This window comes from Silene latifolia, chromosome Y, assembly GCF_048544455.1.
Source record: "Silene latifolia isolate original U9 population chromosome Y, ASM4854445v1, whole genome shotgun sequence".
Taxonomy (NCBI): domain Eukaryota; kingdom Viridiplantae; phylum Streptophyta; class Magnoliopsida; order Caryophyllales; family Caryophyllaceae; genus Silene; species Silene latifolia.
In genome coordinates, this window is record NC_133538.1 from 421,016,791 (window position 1) to 421,040,828 (window position 24,038).

General features: G+C 42.3%; 1 protein-coding gene and 1 pseudogene across 1 annotated transcript in view; both read right to left on the bottom strand.

Annotated features, from left to right (window-relative positions):
* Positions 1-2,299: 2,299 nt before the first annotated feature.
* On the bottom strand, positions 2,300-3,886 carry LOC141633153 (UDP-glycosyltransferase 90A1-like; annotated as a pseudogene).
* Positions 3,887-4,609: 723 nt separating this feature from the next.
* The window catches only part of LOC141633152 (glycine--tRNA ligase, chloroplastic/mitochondrial 2-like), a 43,253-nt gene continuing 23,824 nt past the window's right edge, over positions 4,610-24,038 (bottom strand). The window contains exons 14-36 of the mRNA XM_074445614.1: positions 14,881-14,967; positions 14,260-14,361; positions 13,849-13,912; positions 13,493-13,548; positions 13,308-13,379; positions 11,554-11,636; positions 10,712-10,760; positions 10,441-10,503; positions 10,225-10,314; positions 10,043-10,129; positions 9,692-9,763; positions 9,515-9,573; positions 9,326-9,419; positions 8,186-8,404; positions 7,872-7,966; positions 7,317-7,407; positions 7,124-7,228; positions 6,852-6,890; positions 6,229-6,318; positions 5,846-5,947; positions 5,264-5,345; positions 4,954-5,039; positions 4,610-4,862 (exon numbers count right to left, since the gene is read on the bottom strand). Coding sequence (XP_074301715.1) covers positions 4,764-4,862; positions 4,954-5,039; positions 5,264-5,345; positions 5,846-5,947; positions 6,229-6,318; positions 6,852-6,890; positions 7,124-7,228; positions 7,317-7,407; positions 7,872-7,966; positions 8,186-8,404; positions 9,326-9,419; positions 9,515-9,573; positions 9,692-9,763; positions 10,043-10,129; positions 10,225-10,314; positions 10,441-10,503; positions 10,712-10,760; positions 11,554-11,636; positions 13,308-13,379; positions 13,493-13,548; positions 13,849-13,912; positions 14,260-14,361; positions 14,881-14,967 — 1,986 coding nt within the window. The 3' untranslated portion in view covers positions 4,610-4,763. The remainder of the gene's footprint in view (positions 4,863-4,953; positions 5,040-5,263; positions 5,346-5,845; positions 5,948-6,228; positions 6,319-6,851; positions 6,891-7,123; positions 7,229-7,316; positions 7,408-7,871; positions 7,967-8,185; positions 8,405-9,325; positions 9,420-9,514; positions 9,574-9,691; positions 9,764-10,042; positions 10,130-10,224; positions 10,315-10,440; positions 10,504-10,711; positions 10,761-11,553; positions 11,637-13,307; positions 13,380-13,492; positions 13,549-13,848; positions 13,913-14,259; positions 14,362-14,880; positions 14,968-24,038) is intronic.

The following is a 24,038-nucleotide window of genomic DNA, read 5'->3' on the forward strand; positions in this document are numbered from 1 at the left end:
TCTCAAATGTGAACCATTAATCAACAAAGGGTCGTAATTGAACCGAATGACCCATCGGCGATCGGGTCCGCCTCAATATTTTCGAGGCGTAGTACCCCCAAACAAGTGGTCCCTCAAGTTATCGGGCATCGGACGACGAAAGGAATCACTTTCAGCAGCTTGGTCAGTCGATCGACCATGTTGCTCAGTCGATCGACTGAGTTCTACAGTTCCAGAAGCTGTCTCTTTGCGCAGACTGGTCGATCGACCGGGTCATTATCTATCTATAGAGGATTAAAATCGATTAAATTTACCGATTTAGTCTTGTGTAAGGCGATTTTACATTAATATAATTGTAAAAAAGATCCAAACACAACTGTTTTACTGGCTAAAAATGGTTACTGAAAGATCCTGTTTTACGATAAATTTGTGTAAAACCGCCTTATACAAGTATTCCAATTACTTTTTCATACTCCCTCCGATCCAAACCAAAGGTAACATTGACTTTTTCACACTCGTTGAGGCACGTTTTGCAACGTAAATATCTTTAGTTACACATTATTAAAAATTATAAAAATTTGATATTCTTATAACATTCATGATGATGAATCAAACAAGATCTCACATGAATATATTTTGTCTTATAGATTAAGAATAATATCGAAAATTCACTACGACCATGAATAGTGCCAAAAAATCAATGTTACCTTTGGTCTGGATCGGAGAAGTATATTTTTTCTTATTGTTTTTCAATTACAATAAACACACTATTAAAATATAAAGAAAGATGTGTGTGTGTCTGTGTGTGTGGGTAGGGGTGTTCAGAATAAACCGAACCGCAATAACCGAACCGCAAAATCGAAAAACCGTCCATTTTTAAGGTTCGATTAACCGAACCGTTTCGACAAAGCGGTTCTTTGAACCGAACTGTTAACTTTATTATGGACAAGGTTCGGTTAAGGTTCGCAATTTTAGATAACCGGTTAACCGCGAACCGAACCGTTCACAAAAAAGTAAGCAAAAAATTAAAATATTATATAAAAAATTGTTCGTTCGTTTAATTATTTTAGTGTATCCAAATTTAAAATTTCTTAAATTTATTAATGCTAAAGTTTAGCTTATTAACTATAACGAAAATTTAATTAAACTATTTGAAAATTTTTCCAAAAATTAACGAAAACTGAAAAAAAAAATATAGAACGATTGTCGGTTAACCGGTAACCGAACCGCTAATAACCGTTTAAAGTGTAACCGGACCGTTTATAACCGTTTCTAACGGTGCAGTTTAGGTTCGGAGTTTTGCCGAACCGAACCGTGTGCGAACCGAATTAAATTATAGGTTCGGTGAACCAAACCGCGAATGAACACCCCTATGGCCCTATGTGTGTGTGGGGTGGGGGGAGGGTGATTTAACATTATCACAACTATTCTTCTAAAGTAACTCTCCGTGAATTCACTTAGAGAATAGCTGAATAGGTCAACAAGTTAACAAGAGTTAGAACCTATTTTTATAACTAAAATTGTCTGAACTGAACTGAATTTAATAAACCTGAACTAATTTGAACTTAAATTATTGAATAAGGCCATGCCCTTTTCGGCTGAGAAGAGCCAAACTTTACGCAAAAGTTAATTTGTGAAGAGATGAGCTGAATTGAACTGAACTACATGGAGCTTGAGCTGAAGTGAATGAAGCTGAAATGAGTTGAAATTAAGTCCAAAAGAACAAGGGCTAATAAGAATAATATTAAATTGAACTGAACTGAACTGATATGAACTGAATTAAACTTGACTGAACTTTTAAGACTTGACCTGAACTTATAACTGAAATTAAGTCCAAAAAGACATGGTCTTATCCATTGTAAATCAAGAATGACTATTCATTTATCTTTCATCTTGGAGAATTAATTGAAGAACTACATAGTCGATCGACTCGACTAATGTACATGTGCATGCTCTAACTACTAACGGTAGCCCGTTAAGTTAGCGGTCAGTGTATACGCACGACCTAACTGTAATTCCTAATCAACAAATTTAACTTCCGTATGTAGAGAACATGAGTACAAGAAACAAATCAATAAAAACAAAATATTAAAAAAAATCGAAAAAAGTTTCTCGCCATGTATGTAAATCACCAGAAACAACCTACACAAGGTAAGGTTTGCAAGAGACTAGCACCGAAAGTAGCCAAAGAAAAGAAACCAAAACACTAATATACTCTTTCGTCTCAATCATTGTTTGCCTTTGATTAGAATTCCCCTCACAAAGAATAAGACTCGGTAAACAAATAATTTCGACAGATGAAATAACAAGATTATTGTAAGAACACGTAAAAATAGGTCGAAATGTTGATAGATTAAACTCTTAAAACCATATTACTGTATTATTATTTTAACAATTACTCCTGTAAAGACTTTATCATCTGATCCAACTTCTTAGAAGATGAACCATATTCCATTACAGCATTTCTTGCCATTAATCCTATTTCATTAGCTCTCTTTCGAGCTAATCTTTCACTCTCTTCGGCCATCAACTCTTTTACACCACTACTAATGACCTTACACCCATATCTCACACCCTCCTCTCGTACCTCGTCGAGTTTCAGATCCATGGCTAACCCTACATTCAAGACATGGACCAATAATTTGGCATTTAAGGGTTGATCCGCACCCATTGGCCAAGCCAATATGGGTACTCCCATAGATAAGCTCTCTAGCACCGAGTTCCAACCGCAATGACTTAAGAACCCTTCGATTGCTGGATGGGCTAATATGCTCCTTTGATCCACCCACTCCCTTATCACTAACCCTCTACCTTTCACCCTTTCCTCCCATCCCTCTGGTGGTGTCCAACTACTCGAGCGAACGACCCAGATGAAGGAGTGACCAGCCAAGTCTAGTCCCAGCGCAATCTCGTCCATCTGGGGGTTTGATATCTGGGATTGTGTCCCAAATGACACATAGATTACAGTTTACACCGTCTTTTCTCTCATGTTGCTCATCTAGCCAACTTTGCTACAAATTAAACTGACCATTAAGAGATGTTTTATTCTCTTCTTGATCATCATATAGTAAAAGTGGCCCAACACACCAGACCTTAATACTTGATCTTCCATAAGAATCCTCAAGAGCACTTATAAACTCGCCTTCGAGCTCTTCAAAACTATTGCATAGTACTCCCCAACAAGTGCGATTAGCACCACCATCACCATTTTCTTGGAAGAACTTCATTGAGGGGGTATTCATATTCTTAAAAAGAGGGAAATCGTCGAGTATCAAGGGGAAAGGACACACTAATCCGGATAGAGTTTCCAGCTTTTCGCCATTCATCAAAGTCCTCATGTATTCGTCATTTAATAATACAGTACGACCAATCTTGGACGATAAGACTCCCTTACCGTTAAAGAGTATTCCGGGGATGTTAAAGGAAGCAAAGATGGTGATCGCCCATCCCACGAAATAGTCACATATTGCATAAATTGGACGGTCTCCCCTCTCTAAAAGATCTCTAAGATAACTCTCAAATGGTTGTTTTAACATCAAAGTGGCTCTTAAGAATGGAATACGTTGATCGTCTGAGGTTAGTTCTTTTGTGTTTTCACAACCTAGAGGTAAACCATCTACTACAGGAAATTCTATAACATGAGTCGAAATGGTGGATGAGAATTCGGGGCCAAAATGAGCAGAAATTTCTTTAGCATTGGACGGTGTAGTGATGATGGTCACCTTTACGCCTCGAAATGACATAATCTTGGCTAAGTCAAGTAGAGGGAAAGTGTGGCCTTGAGCCATGAAGGGGAAGATAATTGCATGGGACCGACACTGGGTCTTCATGGATAAAGATGAAAAAAGAAGAGAAGGTAAATGTGGGTTACTTTGGTATAGGAAATGTGAGGAAAAATGAAGACCAAAGTTTCTTTGTCTGAAAGAAGCAGCAAGAAGAGGAATAGATTAGTGGGTTGTTAGTGGACCAGTGTGCACTAAACAAGGAAAATTGTTATTTTTTTGGCAATCATTGCTCAATTATTAGAGAGAAGTGTATAACGAAGTACTCCCTCCATTCCCGTCATTTCTTTACCTATTCTATTTTTGGGTGTCTCACTCATTTGTTTACATTTCTAATTTAGGAATAATTTACGAGTTATTTGATCATCCACCTCATCTTGATCCACTTGTCACCCAACAGTTATATTTACAAATGGTCCCCTCCTATTTCCTTGGTTTTTATGCCAAAATCAAAAGTAAACAAATGCCCGGGAAAGGAGGGAGTACATGAAAATGAAAATATGAGGATTTGTTATGTGGGGTGTAAGTTGTAACCACATGAAATGTTTATTATGGTTTGTAACCCATATCTTTCCGCAAATGATTTTCTTCCGATAAGTAGTTTATTTAGGCATTAAAACCAGGGGTATAACCGAAATTACAGCACGCACCAGAAACGACCTACATGGCTACACATGGTACAGTTTGCAAAATAGGGAGTACTACCCAAAAAGTAGCCAAAGAAACTAAACTAGAAATTTATCGAGGGGCGCATGGAATACAAAAGAACCCTCAATTGGCCATTTGATATGGACTCTTTAACTAAATAGGGTTTGAGTTCGATCTCGTGTTTTTAGTCGAAAACAAAATTGTGTTCAAGCCTCAACTAGTTAAAAAATGGATCTATTAAGTTTGGCTTTTTTGTTATTCCTGTACATAAATTAAGTTTACAGGCCTATTCACTAATTAATGCTATAATTCTCACCAAAAATGTGGTCTAGTACAATGGCTAATTGAATATAATTAAAAACCTGGTAATGCTGAAAGATCTGCAATTCCTTTTGGAAGGTCTGCAACTTTCTGAAGCAACGCAAGCCGATTCTTCCTAATCTGTTCATCTTCCTGGAAAAAGCAATTATTTGTCGTCAACTTTTTTTGCTTATTACACAAGAATATTTATATGAAGCCTTGAGTTATAAGAATAGAAGCATACCACCATTACAAATACATTATCGAAGAAATTAGCTAGAGGTTGTACTAGTTCTGAAGACGCTTGAACAAAATCATCTATTTCAACTCCTGTTGAAAAATTCAGAATTCCGAATTCAAAAAACAGACAAAGATAAAGTATGTCATTCAAGGAATATATACTTGCTCAGACACTCAATTTTCATTCAACTCCAGTAATGACTTTTCATGTGAAGACTGTATTAAAATAAAGATTTATAAAAAAAAAAAAAAAAACGATGGGAAATGACCCAGTAAGAAAGTAATCTGCAGAAAAAATAAGGGGGGGGAATTACCATGATGAACTTTACTGTTAACTGACAAAAACGCATTCCACAAAGCTCTCTCCTCCTCGGTCTCAAAAGCAACTTCATTTACCTATTAGGGTTTTGACAGCAGTAAACCATGCTTGTGAAATGATTGCATTATTGTCACAGAAAGAACAAGATTATGCAAAGTTGAGTTCGATACAGAGTTAAGAGAAGATATATATGACATATTAGCTACAACAGTCTCAACTTCAAATCGACCCAAGGGTAGCAACAAAATTGGGGTATTGGCAGTTAGATGAAGCAAATTTCCATGAAGTCTGCAACGTCCTAACATTAAAAGACTTAAAAATAACATGTTACTCCGACACTTCAATTTGGTCACATGTTGCGTGTCCGACACGACAAAACACTTCATTTTAGACCAAAATTGAAAACTTCGCTAACAATAATCGTATCTGACACTCGTGGCCGAGTCAGAGTAACATAGATTACTCCATGAAATATTATTCACAAGAAAAAAGTTAATAATACTAAATAAATAAATAAAAAAAAAAAAAAAAAAAAAAAACTGGTCAGTATGCGAGCAACTCGAGTTATAGTTATTACCTCTGTGTTTACATTAGTGTTCTTCCCTCGAACAATCCTCGTGGGCCTAGAATATGCTTCTATTATCTTTGGTAGGAGCTCGTCTTTGAACAGCATTTCCATCTGAGACGTGAGTTTTCTATCTTTGAGTAGAGCAGTATTGTCTTTACATATAATTAAGAGGAAGATAGTTTGTCTAACAAAAGTCAAATCAGGTCAGGAATGCTGAAGAGTATGACTACACAAACAGGATCCTCAAAAACTTCTATAGATTGCCAAGAAATAGATTTTACTATCTCAATCCTAAAACATACATTCTTATTGAGATCATGGGCAGTTGATCTGTTAAAAGGAGATTAAGCCAATAAAAGCTTCACGACAATAGCGACTATGATGGAACGCACCTTCACTGCAGATTTGGCTGCCAGACATGGCCAATTACCCCGTTCCAAGAGGATAGATCGGACAACTTCTGGGTTCAATCCCTTGTCAACCTGCCACCAGATTTGGACCCAGCATAAGGATAAGAATGTGGATATTGCTTATATACTCCGCAAGAAGGGGAAATAATGTTTCTTTTATCAGTGTTAAAAGCCTTGACTAAACAAGCAACTAATAATAAATCAACACTATAGAGGAAGAGGACGAAGCGACTATGAGCTGCATACCAGCTCAAACCAAGACAATGGATAGGTTTTTCTAATTGATGACTGCCTTCCTCTAATACACAAATAAGTTTATGAAAATTCGTTACTTTGAGCTGAATGACGCCCAATCTAGCTCTATTTTGCATAGCAAAAGCATCCTGGAAGATGAAGTTAACCAGCTCTACATAGGCCTTAACTCCAAACTAGGTCAAGGACTTGTGGTTTTAGAAGTTCAGATCAAACTATGCCTATTTTCTATTGTTGGGGATCAGGGTTTTAAGTATCAAGCGTGGTGGAAGGGATCTGTGATTTATCCATAAAATTTCTTAGTTAGCTGATAGCAGTAAGATAAAAGCTATCATTGTTTATAGAATACATACCAGATATTGCTCCAGCCTCCTAGTAACAAATTGATGTGCCTGCAGTAATAATCCAAAATTTTCACAGAAATGTCAGAAGAAAAATTTAAAGGAGACCAAATACAAACTAAAGAAGATTACACATATAATGGAAATTTAAGGCACACCTCACAACTATAACATTCATTGAATTTTGTAATTAAGAATTTTAATGTAGCAGCATATGCCAAACACTAAGCATCATGAACTGATGAACCGACAGAATAACTTTTTAAGTAAATGAATGTGCTTACATCATCTAGAACATTGCAATCAACTGCAAGGGGTTGAATCTTAGCAGCGAGCTCCATCGCCCATCTTAAGTCTAAGTTTATATCATTGTCGACCAACAGTTGTACCTGTTCATTACTCAGTGAGAGAAAAAAAAAAGATATCATTACATTGATGCAACGACACTTAGAAGTAGAGCGGGATTTGCAATCTTACAAGGCCATAAGATATCCTTCGTAGACCAAATGGGTCATTGGAGGAACTAGGCTGACAACCTGCCGCAAATAATCCAACAAGGCTATCTAATCTGCAGTACAGAAACAAAGCTTAGTTTAATAGACACAAGATCCATCACGGATTCACGGTGACGAGGCCGACGAGGGAGGGCTGTGTTGACAAGGTGAAAGTACGCGCTCATGCAAAAGAGGAGCTGCACACCATTTTTGCAATTAAAAATGTGTGCATCAACACACCTTTTTTAGTTTAAACAATGCCATGTGAAGAAAAAAAGCAGGGTATAATGGAGCAAAGGAAAGGGCGGAACAGAAGAACTAGAAGAAAAGGTGTGGGAATTGCATAGTAGTGTGCCTCATTAGCCAAGTTTTTTGCTAAAGGTGCGCCTATTGTGCCCCGAGGTAATCTAACTAGTGCCTATGTAAAGCTTTCATCTAAGGGCGCCCGGCTTGGTTTTTAAACTAAGAAGCAAATAGAATATAAGATGTTACCACACCAATTTGAAATATCAGAAAGCTCATGTAAATAGCTATACACCTGTCAGCTATTGCGAGAACATTGCCTGCATCGGTCTTTGGAAGTATGTCCCCGGAATGTCTAGGAAGTGTAATCTCAAATAAAGCCTCAGCAATCTGCCATTTTGACAAATAGTACTGATCAATAAAGGCAACAAAGGGCATCCGATAGATGCTCTCATCCTCTCGTGAAAAGAGAACAAAAAATTGACCAAAGAAAGACAACAAGACCAACAACGTTACCCCAGAATGTCTCAGTGGCTCCTGCCGACAGTGGGGTAAGGAAAGGTGTATGCTATAGCAAAAAAAAAGGTAGTGGCATACAAAAGTTAAAACCTGCTGCGAGTATCCATCTCTAAGAGCATAATGGCGGGCCATTATTCCTGACAGGGATGTGAATTCGGTCACAACAGCAGTAGCAAGATCTGACATGGCAAGTGATGCAGCATCCCCAACAGTCTGAAGCTGCTCCTTTTTAAAACCCAATGAAGAGGCTAGTTTTTCAACAATCATCTCAATGCGTTTCATCTTGTCCAGCATGGTTCCAAGCTTCTCCTGTTCATACAACAACAACAACAACAACATTACCCCAGTGCCTCAATGGCTCCCGCAAATTGCGGGGTAAGGGGGGGTCGGATGTACGCAGCCTTACCCTTGTGTTAGAAACACAAAGAGGCTGATAAAAAGAAAAATATAAGCAATAACTAGCAAGAGGGAAACAGAATGGGAAAAAAAAAATTATGTCTCACTAGCGTACAAGTTTGGTATAATCCTGTTGGGAGCACCATCTATACACAGCAGGCAGAAGACTTCCATGTCCGCATATACATATAGAATATTTATCTTTCTTCAACATCCGTGATTCACAATTTGACAATTCATGAAAAATAACTAAAATGTCTGCAAGAGGGGCTGGGGGACACCTTGAAACTGAGAAAAGATTGAAATAGAAAAGAACACAAAAATGACAACAACAATGACATAACCTAGTGTTTCACCAAGTTGCAGGGTTAGAGGGTCAAACTTATTGTTTCAACACGGTAAATATTTACAGAAGTAATTTAAAATGTCCTCCAACCCCACTCCACCACTTTTTTCCTCAAGTCCGTAGACTCAATACCATTAAGTCACAGGTCCAGAATGCTAGCACTCGCCATCCATCAGCTAGTTCCCAGTCCTTTGGGACGAGGGGATAATTTCAGGATTACCCAAACCTCAGGGAGTCAGGGGCATGGTTTTAAATCAAAGGTCGCAACACTGATATGCGACCTTTTTGTAATGATTATGAAGATCCCTTCATCCAAATTTTACAACATTTAATGACGAAATTTGCCGCATTGAGTGACTGAGCGAGATCAGGCTGCAGCAGGTAAGACCCCGACCGAAACCAATATTTAATGCTATGCTTGGGGTACTTGGGAAAATTGCTCAAAATACTTCTTTTGAAATGTGAACAATAGAAATCCATCGACTTACTTGGAAGAGAATTCCACTTAATTGACCTCTAAACTCTATAAGTTTCTTTCTTGTGTCTGTCTCGTAGAAGAATTTTGCATCTTCATATCGTGCTCTGCAAGAAAATGATATTGAAACTTTTTCATTCTTATATAATTGAAGGGTAAACAGATTCATTCACAGGATTTGAGGTGATGAGGTTTTGTAAACCTGAGAACTGCCTCATTCCCTTTCCTCACAAAATCAGCATTAATATCTCCATTTGCCACCTTATTCAGACCATAAAATCATTAGTGACTAGATACGCACTCATACGCCTCATAGAAAAGACACCACAAAAGCATGCCTGATGATCACAAAGGGTAAACATAGGCATGTGTATCTTACTGCAATAAAATATGGCAACAATCTCCCCTCATTATCAGAAATCCCAAAGTATTTTTGATGCTTCTGCATAACCTGTACAAATGGAAGAGCAAAGCTATTAAATAATGGCCGGGGTCAACTCCTTATGGAGTTAGCAATGAAAGATACAAAATCTCAGAACATATCCACCTCTAAAATGCTGAACTTGTTGTAATACCCTAGATTGTTGAAATGGTTGACTGAGACTGGATGAGCTTAAAAGGTTGATTTAGAACCAATACATAATCGTAGCCATTTAAGCTTATCCTTGTTCCATAATGGCAAGCATTTTACATGGTTCCATACAGAAACGTCAATAAATAATAAGTTTACCATTGTCAGCAGATCTTTTGGAAGCATTAAGAAAGACTCGCCAAACTTCCCAAGTATAGGCATTGGAGCTTCAATTAGATTCAAAACCTAAACAGGATACCAAAAAAAGTGTTTTTTTATTCATTAATCATAGAAAGAACCAAATATTTCTATATTTGGAGCAACACAAGATGGTAGAGCACCTCATCTAATAAACCACTTGGCAAAATTAGTTGCCCGTTAACGCTTTCAGCCAAAGCGTTAGAACGTTCTAATATCATTTTCCTGCGCTCCTGAAGTCACAAACAATTTATTAGCAAAATATACAAGAAGGTAAGAAGCCAGCTTTTCGCAAAAAAGTAAACCAATTGGCATGTCCAAATATGATATTATTTCAGATTTGTTTTACTATGCAGTACCTCAACATCTACGGATATCCCAGCATCCTTTAACACAGCAGTGTAGGATTCAGCACTTTCCACCTGAATGATGGGACCCAAAAATTAGATGAGAAATAAACATGAACACACACCAAGTTGAAGTGACATCGGGGTATCAGTCAAATAGCTTCTACATGGGATCAAATACATTTTCGGTTTTTTTGGCACTACAGAACTTGAGCAAATATAATTGTTTAAAATTCAAATCTCCTTTGTTCCCATACAAGTATCCAGCAGCTGAACTGCATACCTTGACAGTTGCGAAGGGACTGTTACGGAGTCCATGCGATAAATTTCCGCTGAGACAATAAAAAATGAAATTAGATTGATAGATATTCAATAATAAAAAAGAGGCTGCTGCAACAGTTCAGAAATTGAAGCTTGAAGCTGCAATCATCTAACCAATTTTGCATGTACATAATGCAGTTATTTATACGGCAATTGAGCAAATAGGAAAACTGTAAAGTCAACTGTGGAAGAAACAAATGTGCAAGTACCAGAAATCGAAAGAAGCAAAGTTGTCACATGTATAGTAATAGCATGTCATTTATCTGATAACACCGATGTAAATCTAGCACATATTATGAATAGCCAAGTCCTGATTCAAATAAAGAAGGCACATAATACACACTTAACTCAAGGTTAGAAAAATCATCCTTTTTGTGATGCTGTGGTGCCATATAAGTTGGCAATACTTAATACCCATAATTACATTATGTAGAGAAGTTGAGCACAGGAAGTTCAAGAAGACAAATATCACAGATCACAACGACGATAATAACAGCATTACCCCACTGAGGAGTTGTTTTCAAATGACTTGTAATAAGAAGTCCTGTCGAGAAATTCATCGAGCGTAAATGTCGCTCTATAAGAATTCAAAAACGACGTTGATTGTCAGATTGCAATGGAACTGTAGAGCACAGGGCTCAATTAAAATCTCTGGCTGGTCGAGAACAGAATCAATGACAGAAAGTAAGTCAACATGCTCATTTGAAGTCTCTCTTTGACTTAAAGTATACAGATCAAATTTAGGCTTTATCTGATAAGAACAGGAGAAACTTTCTGAACACATACAGGGAAGAACATAGTCACCTAAAAACTCCAGCAAAAGTAAATGGAATGACAGTGTCACCCTGAAGAGCCATAATCCAACGAATAGGCCTGCTAAACAAAACCTACATGTGACAAAAAATATCAAGTGTCAAATAAAAATTGATATTTATTAAAACGCCTCGAGTCTCAAAAAAATATGAATAAAGATAGTTGTCCAGCATATAACCATTCGCAAAGAGAAGTCCACAAGGAATCAAAAGCCCCAAACATATCATGAACAAGAACATTTTTGTAGATGCTACTACAAGAATTAAGCACACAATCAACCAAAGAGGAACCCACGAAAAAAACCACTTCCCCATTCAAAAGAAAAAATGAAATTTTGGCCAGAGACTCCAGACCAAGGTAAGACATGTAACACAGTAGCTTCATAAGTCAAGTGTCAACACATTCCTATTTCTAATTAGACAGGATCTTCCTGCTTAAGATCACAAAAGGACATCTAGATTGTGTTCGTACTATTACTACTACTAGTGGAAAACTTCTCGCTTAAGTTCTCAAATGGACCTAGTGATAGAGATGGATGTTTTCATGATACAGCATAAAAACCAATGTTGTTAGGATCGAGATTCTACTTTGACTCGATGGGAGGGTAGGATCGAATCGGTAGAATCGGATCGTAGAATCGTAAGATTCTACAAATTCACTAAATATAGTTTTCTATTTTGTAAAAATATATAGTTGAAGTTCGAAACACTTATTTATACAAAAAATATTGATAGTTAATGAGTTTAGTATCATTTCGTAAACATATTTCTACAAATTATACAAAATTTGGGTTTTACGATGTCATTATATAAAAATATATTTTAATATGTTTACTATGGAATAGAATCGTATTATGATCCCACCTCTAGAAAATTTAAAATAAATAGGATCGTAAGATTCTGCAAACATGATAGAATCGTAGGATCCGGGATCGGTCAAGCATTTTTAAATCGTAAAATCGTAGAATCATAGGATCGAATCGGGATTCTGACAACAATGATAAAAACTTTTTTAACATCATAAATAATGTCATAGCTTTAAATACTGGCCGGATATAAAGGTTTTGGAGTTTACCGCAACATCATTACCGCGTTTTGAAGCGATATTGACCGCATTTAACTATATTATGCCGCGATAAGCGGTACCGTGACCAAAACTGAGATCTAATACTATTTAGATATACTAATCCAGTGACAAAAAGCTGTGACTTATCTTATTTTGGATTAAATTAACTAGAAAGGGAAAAGAAAAACGGTAATATGAGCTAGTGGATATTTAGCAGTTAGCACTTAACACAGATGCTTAAGCTGTAGCAATAAAACAAACAGAGTACAATTAGCTTGAAGGGATGACTGAGATTTACCAAGGTACGCAAGGTAGTAGAACATTAACAAAAAAATTGCGGCATTTACAAACTTCTGGAAAGCCCCGCAGAACTTTAGTCGAACAGTTATAATAACAGTTAAAAACTTTCATTTCATCAAAAGAAGTAAAATAAAAACAGTTAAAAACATCATGTGCTTCGTACTTTGTATCTCTGAAGTTCAAACATGATACTCAACAGTTAGGTCAGACTGAAATAATAACTTCACCTCATGGAATATATCATTTTAAATGAAACATATTAGACTGTACAAGCATCTAAGTATGTAAGCCATGGTTATAGCTTTGCAGATCATAAAATAGCTTAACAGGATTGTTATGTATTGTGAAACTCAATATTCCAAATTAACAAAGTAAAGCACCTGTGAGTTCCAACGCATGGACTTTGGGAATGCCAGCTTAGAAATGGTACCAGGCAGATCCTCAGCTAAGACCTAGGTACTGATTCAATTAGTTTCCAAGTTCACAAAAGAATTTCATTAGCTTGAAAAATGAAGAAGAACTAGAATAGGCCAAATGATTATTAGCCCAGATGTCCACAACTAACCTCCAAAGAAAATCTAGAAGGCTCCATAACACGAGCATATACATATGGGGTCTTCCCTGAATAATAAAATGCAATTCAGTCAACAAAATAACTTAGCAGTAAGCTCATTATCAGTCAGTGACACCAAAAAGTCTTCTTTCTTCATTACAAATTTCAATACATCATCAACCCAATCCCTCAGCGGCTCTCACCGATTGCGGGGTGATGGGGGTCGTGTGTACACAGGGATTTTTTCTTAATGATCGGAAATGAAAATTATATCAAGTATTGCATTGACAAGCAACTACTTTGCAGAATCAATGTCTTGACTCTTGAGCATTGAAAATAAGTATACATACGAACAGCAGCATACATACCATCTACTTTTTCATATACCACATCTGAAGAAATATTATATCTGCGGCAAAACCCCTCAAGAGCCTGGAAAGGGTTAGTCTAGGGCATTAGGTAAGCGCACAAGTTTAATGGACAGATAGAAGAGTAAGAGAATTACACATCAAACAAGATATAGCGGTCATAAATGACACTGTTATAGAAATTTAAATGAAATTAGAAAATTTACTAAAATCCTTTATTGGCCTCACACTTTAGTCACTTACCTTTTCATTACCCCCTCCATCTCGCCCCTTCATTTTTATCAACTTTTAATTCACTCTTTTTTCAATTTCTCACTTTTCTATGGTTCAATGTTTTGTCTCTTAAATCCCTCCCAATTAGTTGATAAGAAATTATCATCAGTAAAATAATATTACACAGCAAGGCAATACCTTTGTTGGATTTCCTTGGTTGTCAAATGCCTTCGAAACTGGAGGTCCACGAACCTCGACCTCTTTCTCCACTTGCCTGGCACAAAGGTCATTGACACAAACCTGCAAATGCAAACAAAGCAGACTAATCCTTCTTTAATCTTTTCTTTTTCTCCAAGTTTACAGCTAGGATAATACACAGAGTCACTAACAATGGACGAAAGCTAGGCAATTGGATTCCTAATCTAAGGTATGATGTAAAATTAAATCCATAACTACGGTGGTTCATGAATTATTACTACAAGGTTCATGAATTCTTAAAAACAGTTCGCCGTTCACCATTATTTGAATCCCGAGATACCGTAAAACTTTTAAACTACTACTCCCTCTATTTTTTCCATGTAACCCCATTTTTCAAGTTTCCTGTCACAAAAAATAACGCCAAATAGACTAAATAGAAAAAAATGGAGGAATGAATCATGGGTGAGTTGATAAAATAAAACCAACGCATTGACCAACTAGCACATGCTTCTCGTGATATGTCTTGCATTCAATGCACGATGTGAACTCAACATTGACGGAAAAAATCAGTGAATCAAAATGAGGAATACTCCGTATGAAAAAGGACTTTCAGAGGCATACCACCAGTCTTCTAGGTGTGGCAAATGCTTGCACTTCATGATGACTCAATCTCTGCTTCTCCAGCAGTTGCATAATCAGATCTTTCAACTGCAGCCAACCACATTAGATAATAAGGCAGTACAAGGTTTACAACTGAGACTGCTATAAAGAATGAACTAATCATGGCATACAGAAAGAAAAAAAATGAGAGTGCATAGATCCCAAAATCAAAGGTCTTGAGTCTTGACGAAAAGGGAGGCAATTATTTACACCAATTTATTACAAACAAGGGAGCAAGAGAGGTCACACAATACAGGCATTTGTCTAAATAGAGTGCGAGTGAGGACTTATCCACGTGTGAGCGCTAGGAGGTCGAATATACAAAAATTTGCAAATTGGATTGTTACATCTTCAAAGCACCGGACAGCAATAGATAGAATTTGTTCTTTTTTATATGTGTTCCGGGTGTAATTCCGGAGCAGGATTATGACCACTTAAGCTTGTAGAATGATGTCGTTGCTTGTCTCTTCCTTTCACTCTCTCCTGTAAAAATGAACAAACTGAGGGCTCGGCTTGGTACCGAGCGTACTCACTCCGACGCTCAAGTCAGTAAACTTAGAGAGATAAGTTGTATGTTAACTTGGCAAAGTATATTGTAGAGAGATAAGGGGGTTTATACCAGATTATTTCAGTTAGTTTCTCAATGAGAGGTGATGAGTATTTATAGACTTTCACCTTTTGTCACGTAGTGGCCAAGTGGCCAAGTGTCTAGCAGGTGGAAAGACTGTCTTACCCTCGGCCGAGGGACCCATGACAAGCGGCGCAGCTGGTTGACTCCATGTCGAGGGACCGGATGTGAGTACGCGGATATGCCTCTCGGCCGGCTAGTTCTTGAGCCGAGACCCAGTGACAGCCGAGCGAGGCTTGGTCGGTTTAAGTTGTTAATATGTTGACTTCTTTGTCATTTATCTTTGACCTTGCTCAATATGTTGACTCGGTCGGCGGTGCCGAATATGCCCCATCAATTTGCCCCCGGCGTAGTCATGCGCCGTGGTATGGACCTTCGATGCGTGTTGAGCGTATTCTCGCGCGTCGAACTTCTTCCTCGGCTTGGTCCCGTTCGGGCTACCATATCCCCCTCCACATGGTTGTGTAATGGACATCGAATGTGGAAAAGAAAATGGCGCTGGCCGAGACCAAGGTTGAGAATGCCGTGTGCTTTTGATTGCCCCGCGGTCTTTGCCAAGCTTTGTTGATCACCGGCCGTTAGCAAGTAGATACCAAGGAGCGTGTCAAAGAAGATTTGTCACTGTATGTCGATTGACATTCCGTGGGTGCATGCTTGACACGTGGCTTGAGTCTTTGATTGGTGGACGCTTACGGGGCTTTGCTCGATTGTCCGTTGAATGGGCTTTGCTCATAAATAGAGCGAATGCCCCTCATTTTGACCTGCAAACTTCTTTTTCTCAAAAAATTTCCTCTTTCTAGTTTTCGAAGCGTTTTCTCTCTCTAATTTTCGAAGCGTTACTCGGCGTAACACTTTCTTTCAAGGTAAACAAACAAATTCTTTCCCAACTTTTATTTGTTAATTAATTGTTGCCACCATGTCTGCTGCTGATGCTCGCTTAGTACCTCGACTCCGGGGCGAACCGCCGCATCCTGATGAACAAGAGCCACTGGTTGTCACCTCGGTAGGGTTCGGGGGTCGCAAGTCGCCTTCTCCTGAAATTGATGAGAAATTTTTGGAGGATTTTGATGACGATGAAAAGACCCAATCTGACTCAGAGAGGCCGCATTACTTGTGGCACGGCGAAGCCTGCTCGATTAAACCCGATCGTGTTTGGACGAGCAAGTTCGCTAGTGTCTCCGGCCCGAACTTTTTGAAGACCATTACTCCTTCGGCGGGGGTATAAATTATTGTCCCCGAGGGTGATCAGCGATCTGTTGCCCTCCGAAGGTCCGTATAGGCGTATATATTAGACATCTGGAGTATGGGCTCCGTTTTCCTCTTAATGAACACGTCGCGACCATAATCAAAGCCATGAATGTCGCCGTGTACACCGCATCCGTTGGCCATTAGGACGATTATTGGCCGTATGGTTTTGTCTTTTTTAAAGGGGATGCCCCACGGTGAACCTTTTCCGCCGGCTCCATCATTTTCGGCGATACCTTAGGCGGCACGGGGTGGTACGGCGTGCGACCCGAGCCGGGTTACGTGACCGTCTCAGTGACATCCTGCAAAGACCGGAAGGGGCGGTGGGTATATGTCGAGGTTCGGAGGACTATCCACCGCCCCCGGTCCTTCCCGGCGCCGCGTCGATTTGCGGTGTGAGAGTCAGGGGGAGCATAAAAGATATGTCTCCCGTAATAAGATTAAGATGGACGCCAAGAAGGTCTATCTTAAAGACGACGAAGTGCGGGCAATGAGCCTGTTCGAGGTTGAGAGGGATGGCACGCCGAAGGGATGGATGCCTCCGACGCAGATCGTCCTTCAAGACGAGCCGCTTTGTCACGTCGGCCTCATCCGGCCCTCGGCCCGGGGTGAGTGGGGTCGGTATGAGGCCCTCCTTTGCTTTTATGCTTCTGTATTTGAGCCTTGGTTTACTTCTTTTGCTTAACTGTTGACTTTGTTTCTTGCAGATCGATTTGGCCGGGATCTCCCTGTCTCCATCCTAAACAAGTTGGGACTTTACCAGGACGGGAGAGTTGTCGAGCTGCACCCTAAGGCCGCGCCGCGTGATCGCAGACAGGCCCCGCACGAACTCATGGAGCAGGCGTTGAAGGCAATGGATGTGGGGGCGACTCAAGCGGAGATTGGCGGTAACGTGCCGCGCCGGAGACCAAAAACAACGTCTACGGCGCCTACGACGTGAACTCCAACTCGATCTCCAATCCCCGTAGTCCAAAAGGATAAGGTGGTCGTCAATGTTGACGAGGACATCACCGTTCTGGAGGGTCCTCCTCCCTCTGGTAAGAGGAAAGAAACATCGCCTGCTGCTGCTGTTACCGAGGCAGGGAAAGAGGTGGGGTCAGCCGGCCCTCAATCCAAGAAGGCCAGGACTGGTACGGATCTAACCCATGGCTCGGATTTAGCAGGTTCCTTTTCTTATGCATTCCTGATGACAGGCTTTCGATATGTCGATGAATGTTGACATGGACGCTTTATCTGGTTTTTTAGATCGGCCGTCGCCACCGTTGTTCTCACCGAACGACAATTGGAGAAGCGAACTTGTGCGAGACGGGCGACAAAAATGCCGCCGCCGACTCCTCGTCCGAGAAGGTTTCCTCCCGTTCGGCTCAGGGCGGACGGCGTAAGGTTGGACAAAAGGTGGTGAAGTGGGTGAACTAGCCAAGACTCATCTTATCGAGCAAGAAAAGCTCGTAGCTCAAATCGCCCTACGCTCGAACGGCTTAGGCTTGAGCTTGCGCTGGAAGGAAGGAGGCCGAGAGGACGAAGAAGGACTTCCTGGCCACCATGAAGGACTTCCTCGCCGAGCGAAAGCTTAAGGAGGACGCCGAGAAGGTGGTCTGGCCGAGAGAGCTAAGGATGAGTCTGCGTTGGGCGATGCCGCTAAGTCATGCGGAGGAGAGAAACAAGCTTGAGGGTGGTTATAAGGCCATGGTTGAGCGAGAGGGAAAGATGGAAGTCCTGCGTTTGGGCCGAGGCGAAGGAGCATAAGGGCACAAAGGCTATCCTTACTCAGAGGGAGAAGGATATTGAGATGCTTAAAACCGTCATCATCCCCGAAATATGTGCGTGCAGGGACCAAGTCAAGATGCTACCAGGGGATGCGATTAAAGAGCTCCTTCCCGAAGGCACCTTTCCGTGGCAAGATTTTGACGAAGCTTGGATGAGAAGGCGGGCCGCTACGGAGGCCAAGGCCGCGGCCGAGGCGAAGGCGGCGAAGGCCGCTCGGGAAGGCTGCGGCCAAGGCGGCCCGATGATAAGGTGAAGGAGGTTAGAGGAGGCCGAGAGGGCAAAGGCAAGTGAAGGCGCCAAGTCGTCCTCTGGGCCGCCCACCGTTGGTGATCTTTTTTTGCTCTGCTTATCGGTGGCGGCAGCAAAGAACAAGCATAGGGAGACGGGCGGTCGTCACCGATTCACCGGCCCTTCGGACGGCCTTGGTTCGGGGCCAACTATCGAGCCTTTCCTCCCTGCCATCCTTTTGGCGCTTCATGTCTTAATGTTGTAATCTTTTGTTGTTCCTTCTTTTTTTGTTAAATTTTGGTAGGTTATGTTTAGGCTATCCCTATGAGGACGGCCATCGACTTTGTTTTGCCTCACTTGTAAACATTTTTAATAAAGTTTGTTTATTTGCCCTCGGCTTGGCCGAGGCTTTGATCTCATCCTCCATTCAGTTGTCTTCTTACGTTTTTTTAAACATATTGAGCGCTTTTTCGTTTTACCTTCGGCTTGGCCGAGGCAGTTAGATTGCGTATCTCAACTGTACTTAAAACGTTTTTAGCATATTGGTCGTGTCCTTTGCTGCACCTGAAAAGGCCGAGGTAGCAAGGTTCACGTTTCCCAATTTGCTTAGCAACATGTTGGCATGTCGGTCGCTTCCTCCTCCACACCCGGCTTTGGCCGAGGCGGTCAGATTTGCGCTTCCCAACTGCTGTTGTAAACATGTTAGCATATCGGTCGTTTCCCCATCACTCGCGGCTTTGGCCGAGGCAATCGAGGTTATGGCTCGACTGCATTCGTATCTATAGACATATTGATCGCTTCCTCTGCCACTCCGGATTGGCGGGGCGATCAGATTGCGTTTCTCAATTGTATTTATACGTTCTTAAGCATGTTGGTCGCTTTCGCGAGTATCAATCGCATTTGTAGTAAGGACCGGCTTTGGCCAGTGGCGTCTACTAATGTTGCCGGCTTTGGCGTGGCGTCTTTTTTGGTACGACTACGGAGGGGACAAGCATTTCGATGGAAAACTTGGATCACTCTTCATAAGATATAATCACGCGTTGGGGTGCCCACAACGGTCTCGGACACCTCATTGCTATACGAAATACTTCCTAAGGTTGTACGTATTCCGGTGGCTCATTAGAGCACACCCTCCATGTCTGTCGGCGGTATGTCCCGGCCTCATTTCTTCAACCACCCTGTAGGGTCCCTCCCAATTGGCCGTCATCTTACCATGGATGTTTCCTTTGTTGGTTGCGGCCGACTTTCTCAAGACTAGATCTCCTACTCTTAAGTCCCTTTTGTGGACCCTACGGTTGTATGTTATTCTCATTCGGTTTTTGATATCTTTTTGCCAAGTTGAGCCGTGCCGTATCTCGACTTTCTTCGACCGTGCAGGGAGGCTCTCGGGCCTTCTTCATTTTCGATCGGGTCAAAGGTTTGCGTTACGAATGTTGGCACCGCACCGCTTCAATTAGCGGGACGGCCTCGGACCCATAGACTAGGTGGAATGGATTGTACCACTGTTGCTTCTTTCTCGTGGGTTCGAAGGGACCACAGGACGCCTTGAGTAGTTCATCGACCCGTCTTCCCTTTAGATCTTCAACCTTCTTCTTCAACCCGTTCGGTATTGTTTTATTAGTCGCCTCCGCCTTCCCGTTGCTCGAGGGTGGCGGACGGAGGAGTATGCAAATTTGATACCGAGCTCTTCCAACCAATTCATCACCATGTCGCTCCAAAACTCTCGGCCGTGATCAAATACAATGACTTGGGTAACCCAAAACGAGTTATGATGTTCTCCCAAATCACCTTTCTTACGGTACTGTCGTGGTCTTGGCGGCAGCACCGCGACACCTCGACCCGTTTGGTGAAGTAGTCAACGACGACAATCAGGTACTTCCTTCCTCCGGGGGCCGTCGGAAATGGTCCTAATAAATCCATCCCCCACTGTGCAAATGGTACGGGACTAAAATCGGCCGGGTCTCGGGAAGGTGCGTGTATTCTGGAGCATGCATCGACAATTCTTGCGCTTCTTGGTTTTGCCCTGGAATCTTTCGGCATGGTAGGCCGAAGTAGCCGGCTCGGAGAGCTTTGTGGGCTAGCGTTCTCGCCCCACGTGATGTCACTGCAGATGCCTTCGTGAATCTCTGTCGATATAAGCTCCGCGTCGGGTACTGGCCGACACATTTCAAGTGGTCTTATTACGGACCTTACGTACAATTCTCCTTCGAACACTAAGTACCTTGCGGCGATCCTTCTTATCTTCTGAGACAGAGTGCGGTCCTCCGGCAACTCTTTTGTCAGCTTGTATTTCATTATCGGATTCATCCACGTCGTCTCGGTTTCGATGTAAGCCCACCGTACGTCGACGGTCTCGGTGATGCTTTTAGCATTCCGATATCCACCAAAGACGGTTCGACCGACATTTTTGATGCTTGAATCCAAGCGAGTTTGAGAGAGCGTCGGCTCGGTTGTTCTCGGACACAGGGATGCACCGTATTTGGAAAGATTTCAATTTTGAGGTGTCACCTTTTACCCTTTCCAGGTACCTTACCATCCCATCGTCTCGAGTCTCATACTCTCCTCGAATTTGATTAGTCACTAAGAGTGAGTCTGTTTTCAACACAATGTGCTCCGTCCGGCGGCTCTAGCTAACTCGACTCCGGTTATCACCGCCTCGTATTCGGATTCGTTATTTGAGGTCGAGAAGGTAAACTTGGGCGTACTCAAACTCGTCTCCGTTAGGGTGATGATAAGGATGCGGCTCTGAGCTGTTCGCCGTGGAGGAACCGTCGGTATACACTTCCCACACGCTGGGATGTGATTCTTCTTGATATGTGCACTCGGCCAGGAAGTCTGCAAGCGCTTGCCCTTTATCGAAGGCCTCGGCATGACTTGAATGCCAAAGCCGGAGAGCTCACTTTGCCCGTTTGATAAGTCTGCCGGATTTTTCGAATTTTTCTAATGCTTTCTCCAATGGCTGGTCGGTTAAGACCGTCACGGGATGTGCGTCCAGTAGGGTTTCGGCTTCCTTGCGGCAATGACGACGGCGAGGGTCCTTTTCGATTAGTGGGTAATTTCTTTCGCGGCGATGTGTATGGTGATAAAGTAAATTGGGTGTTCTTTGCTTATTTTCTTCCACGACGATTACAGCCTTGGGCCGTGGCGAGGTAACTGCTAAGTATAGATATAAGCGTCTCCCCGGCGTCGGCACAGACGGGGTCGGTAGTGTCGAAGGTAGGCTTTCGATTTGCACAGCCGTGCTCTATTCCTCCCTCCACTAAAGTCTTTATTCCCCTTCAAAGACTTTAAAGAACGGAGTGCTCTTGTCGGTGACAGAGATGAAGCGGGCGAGAGCCGCCATCCTTCCCGGTCGATGATCATAACCTCTTTTCGATTTCTCGGCTCCGGTGAGTCTAGTATTGCTTGGACTTTCTCCGGATTGGCATCAATTCCCCGGCACCGACAAGCACGCCGAGGAACTTGTCGGCCCGGACACCGAAGTTGCATTTCTTTGGGTTAAGCTTCATTTCATATTTCCTTAGTGAACAAAATGTTTCGCTTAAATCGGCTAAGTGCTCGCTGTCAGACTTGCTTTTTACAATAGCATCGTCGACGTAAGCCTCGATGTTTCGCCCTTTTTATCTTGGAACACTTTGTCCACCACCTAGTGTAAGTTGCGCCGAACCGAACGACATCATTTTATACGTGAATGTGCGTGAATGGTGATGAATGCGCACTTAGGCATGTCTTCCTCGGCCGTGAATACCGATGATACCCGAGAAGGCGTCTTCGAAGAGCTTAGCATAGTGTAGCTGTTGCCCGTGGCGTCAATTAAACTATCTATTCGAGGCAAGGGATAGCAATCTTTAGGGCACGCTTTATTAAGATTGGTAAAATCAACACACATCCTCCACGCCCTGACGATTTCCTCACCATTACAACATTTGCTAGCCACTCGGGGTAAGTACAAGGCGTGATAAAGCCCGCCGCTAGTAGTTTGTCTACTTCACTTTGATGGCCTCATCCTTCTCGGTAGAGGAGTTCCTCATCTTCCGCTTGACCGTGCCGAGCGGTGGAGAGTACGTTCGGCTTGTGAACGATAACCTCCGGCTCACGCCCGGCATCTCGGCGAGTATGCGAAGACATCTTTGTCCTTCCTCGGCAGGTCAGGAGATCGGCTACGAATTTTGGCTCCGTGTCGACACCGACGATTCACGGTGCGCTGCGGGTCAATTTCCACTTCCTCGGTCTCGGCTCCTTCGACCGTCACGCGACATTAGTATCCGTCGGTTCGCGTTCTGCCGAGGATGGGCTCTTCCCTTTCTCCGACTTCTTCGCCACTTTGAGGGATTGCATGTTGCACCCCCGACCGACACTTGGATATTGACTATTTCATCTCTCTCGTCCTTTGAGATGAGCTTTTGTGCTTCCCCCCGGTCCGAGACGTACATCAATGTCAAGGCCCGGATGGACATCACCTGCATCGACCTCGCTCAAAGTGACTCGGCTTTATGAGAACATTGTGGCGGGCGAACCATCGATAACCACGAACTCGGAAAAAACATTTTTAGCCGCGTCCCTTGGCCGAACATCACCGGCGATCCCCGATTGACCCCCGGGGTACTGGGTAGGCCCCGGAGAAGCTGTATAAGCGGGTTAGTGCGGGGGCTCGGTCTCCATCTTGACCAGAGATTAAGAAAGCACTCCACGAACATGATGTTCGTGTAGGCGCTGTGTCAATCAGGCACCTTTTGACCAAGTGGTTGGCTATATCTAGGTGGACTACGAGCGGGTCGCTGTGCGGGTCGACGACTCCCTCGTAGTCCTTCTTTCCAATGGTTATATCGGGGATGGTGGAAGCGGGGATCGCTGTTTTGGCCACAAAGTTGATGGCTTGGTATAACTCATTTAGGTGTCGTTTGTGCCCATTAGTGACCCACCGTTCTCGTTTCCCAGGTAATGACAACCTGGATCACTCCCATCCGCCGGAATACGATTTTCTATTCGCCCCGTCGGCGCTCGTTCTGGGCCTCCGGCTACATACTTCGAGACTCCCCTTTCGGATTAGCTCTTCGATGGCGTTCCTCGGATGTCGGCGGTTGTCGGTTTGGTGGCGGTGTGGCGTGGTACTCGCAAAACCGGCTTGCGTCACCGTCCCCCTCGCCTTGGGGTCTTGCCCACTCGTCCATCATTCTTGCTTAGGGTAAAGACCTCGGCGGAGATGCGACCGGGGGGTGAGACTACTGTCACCGCTTCGGTTGTACGGTCC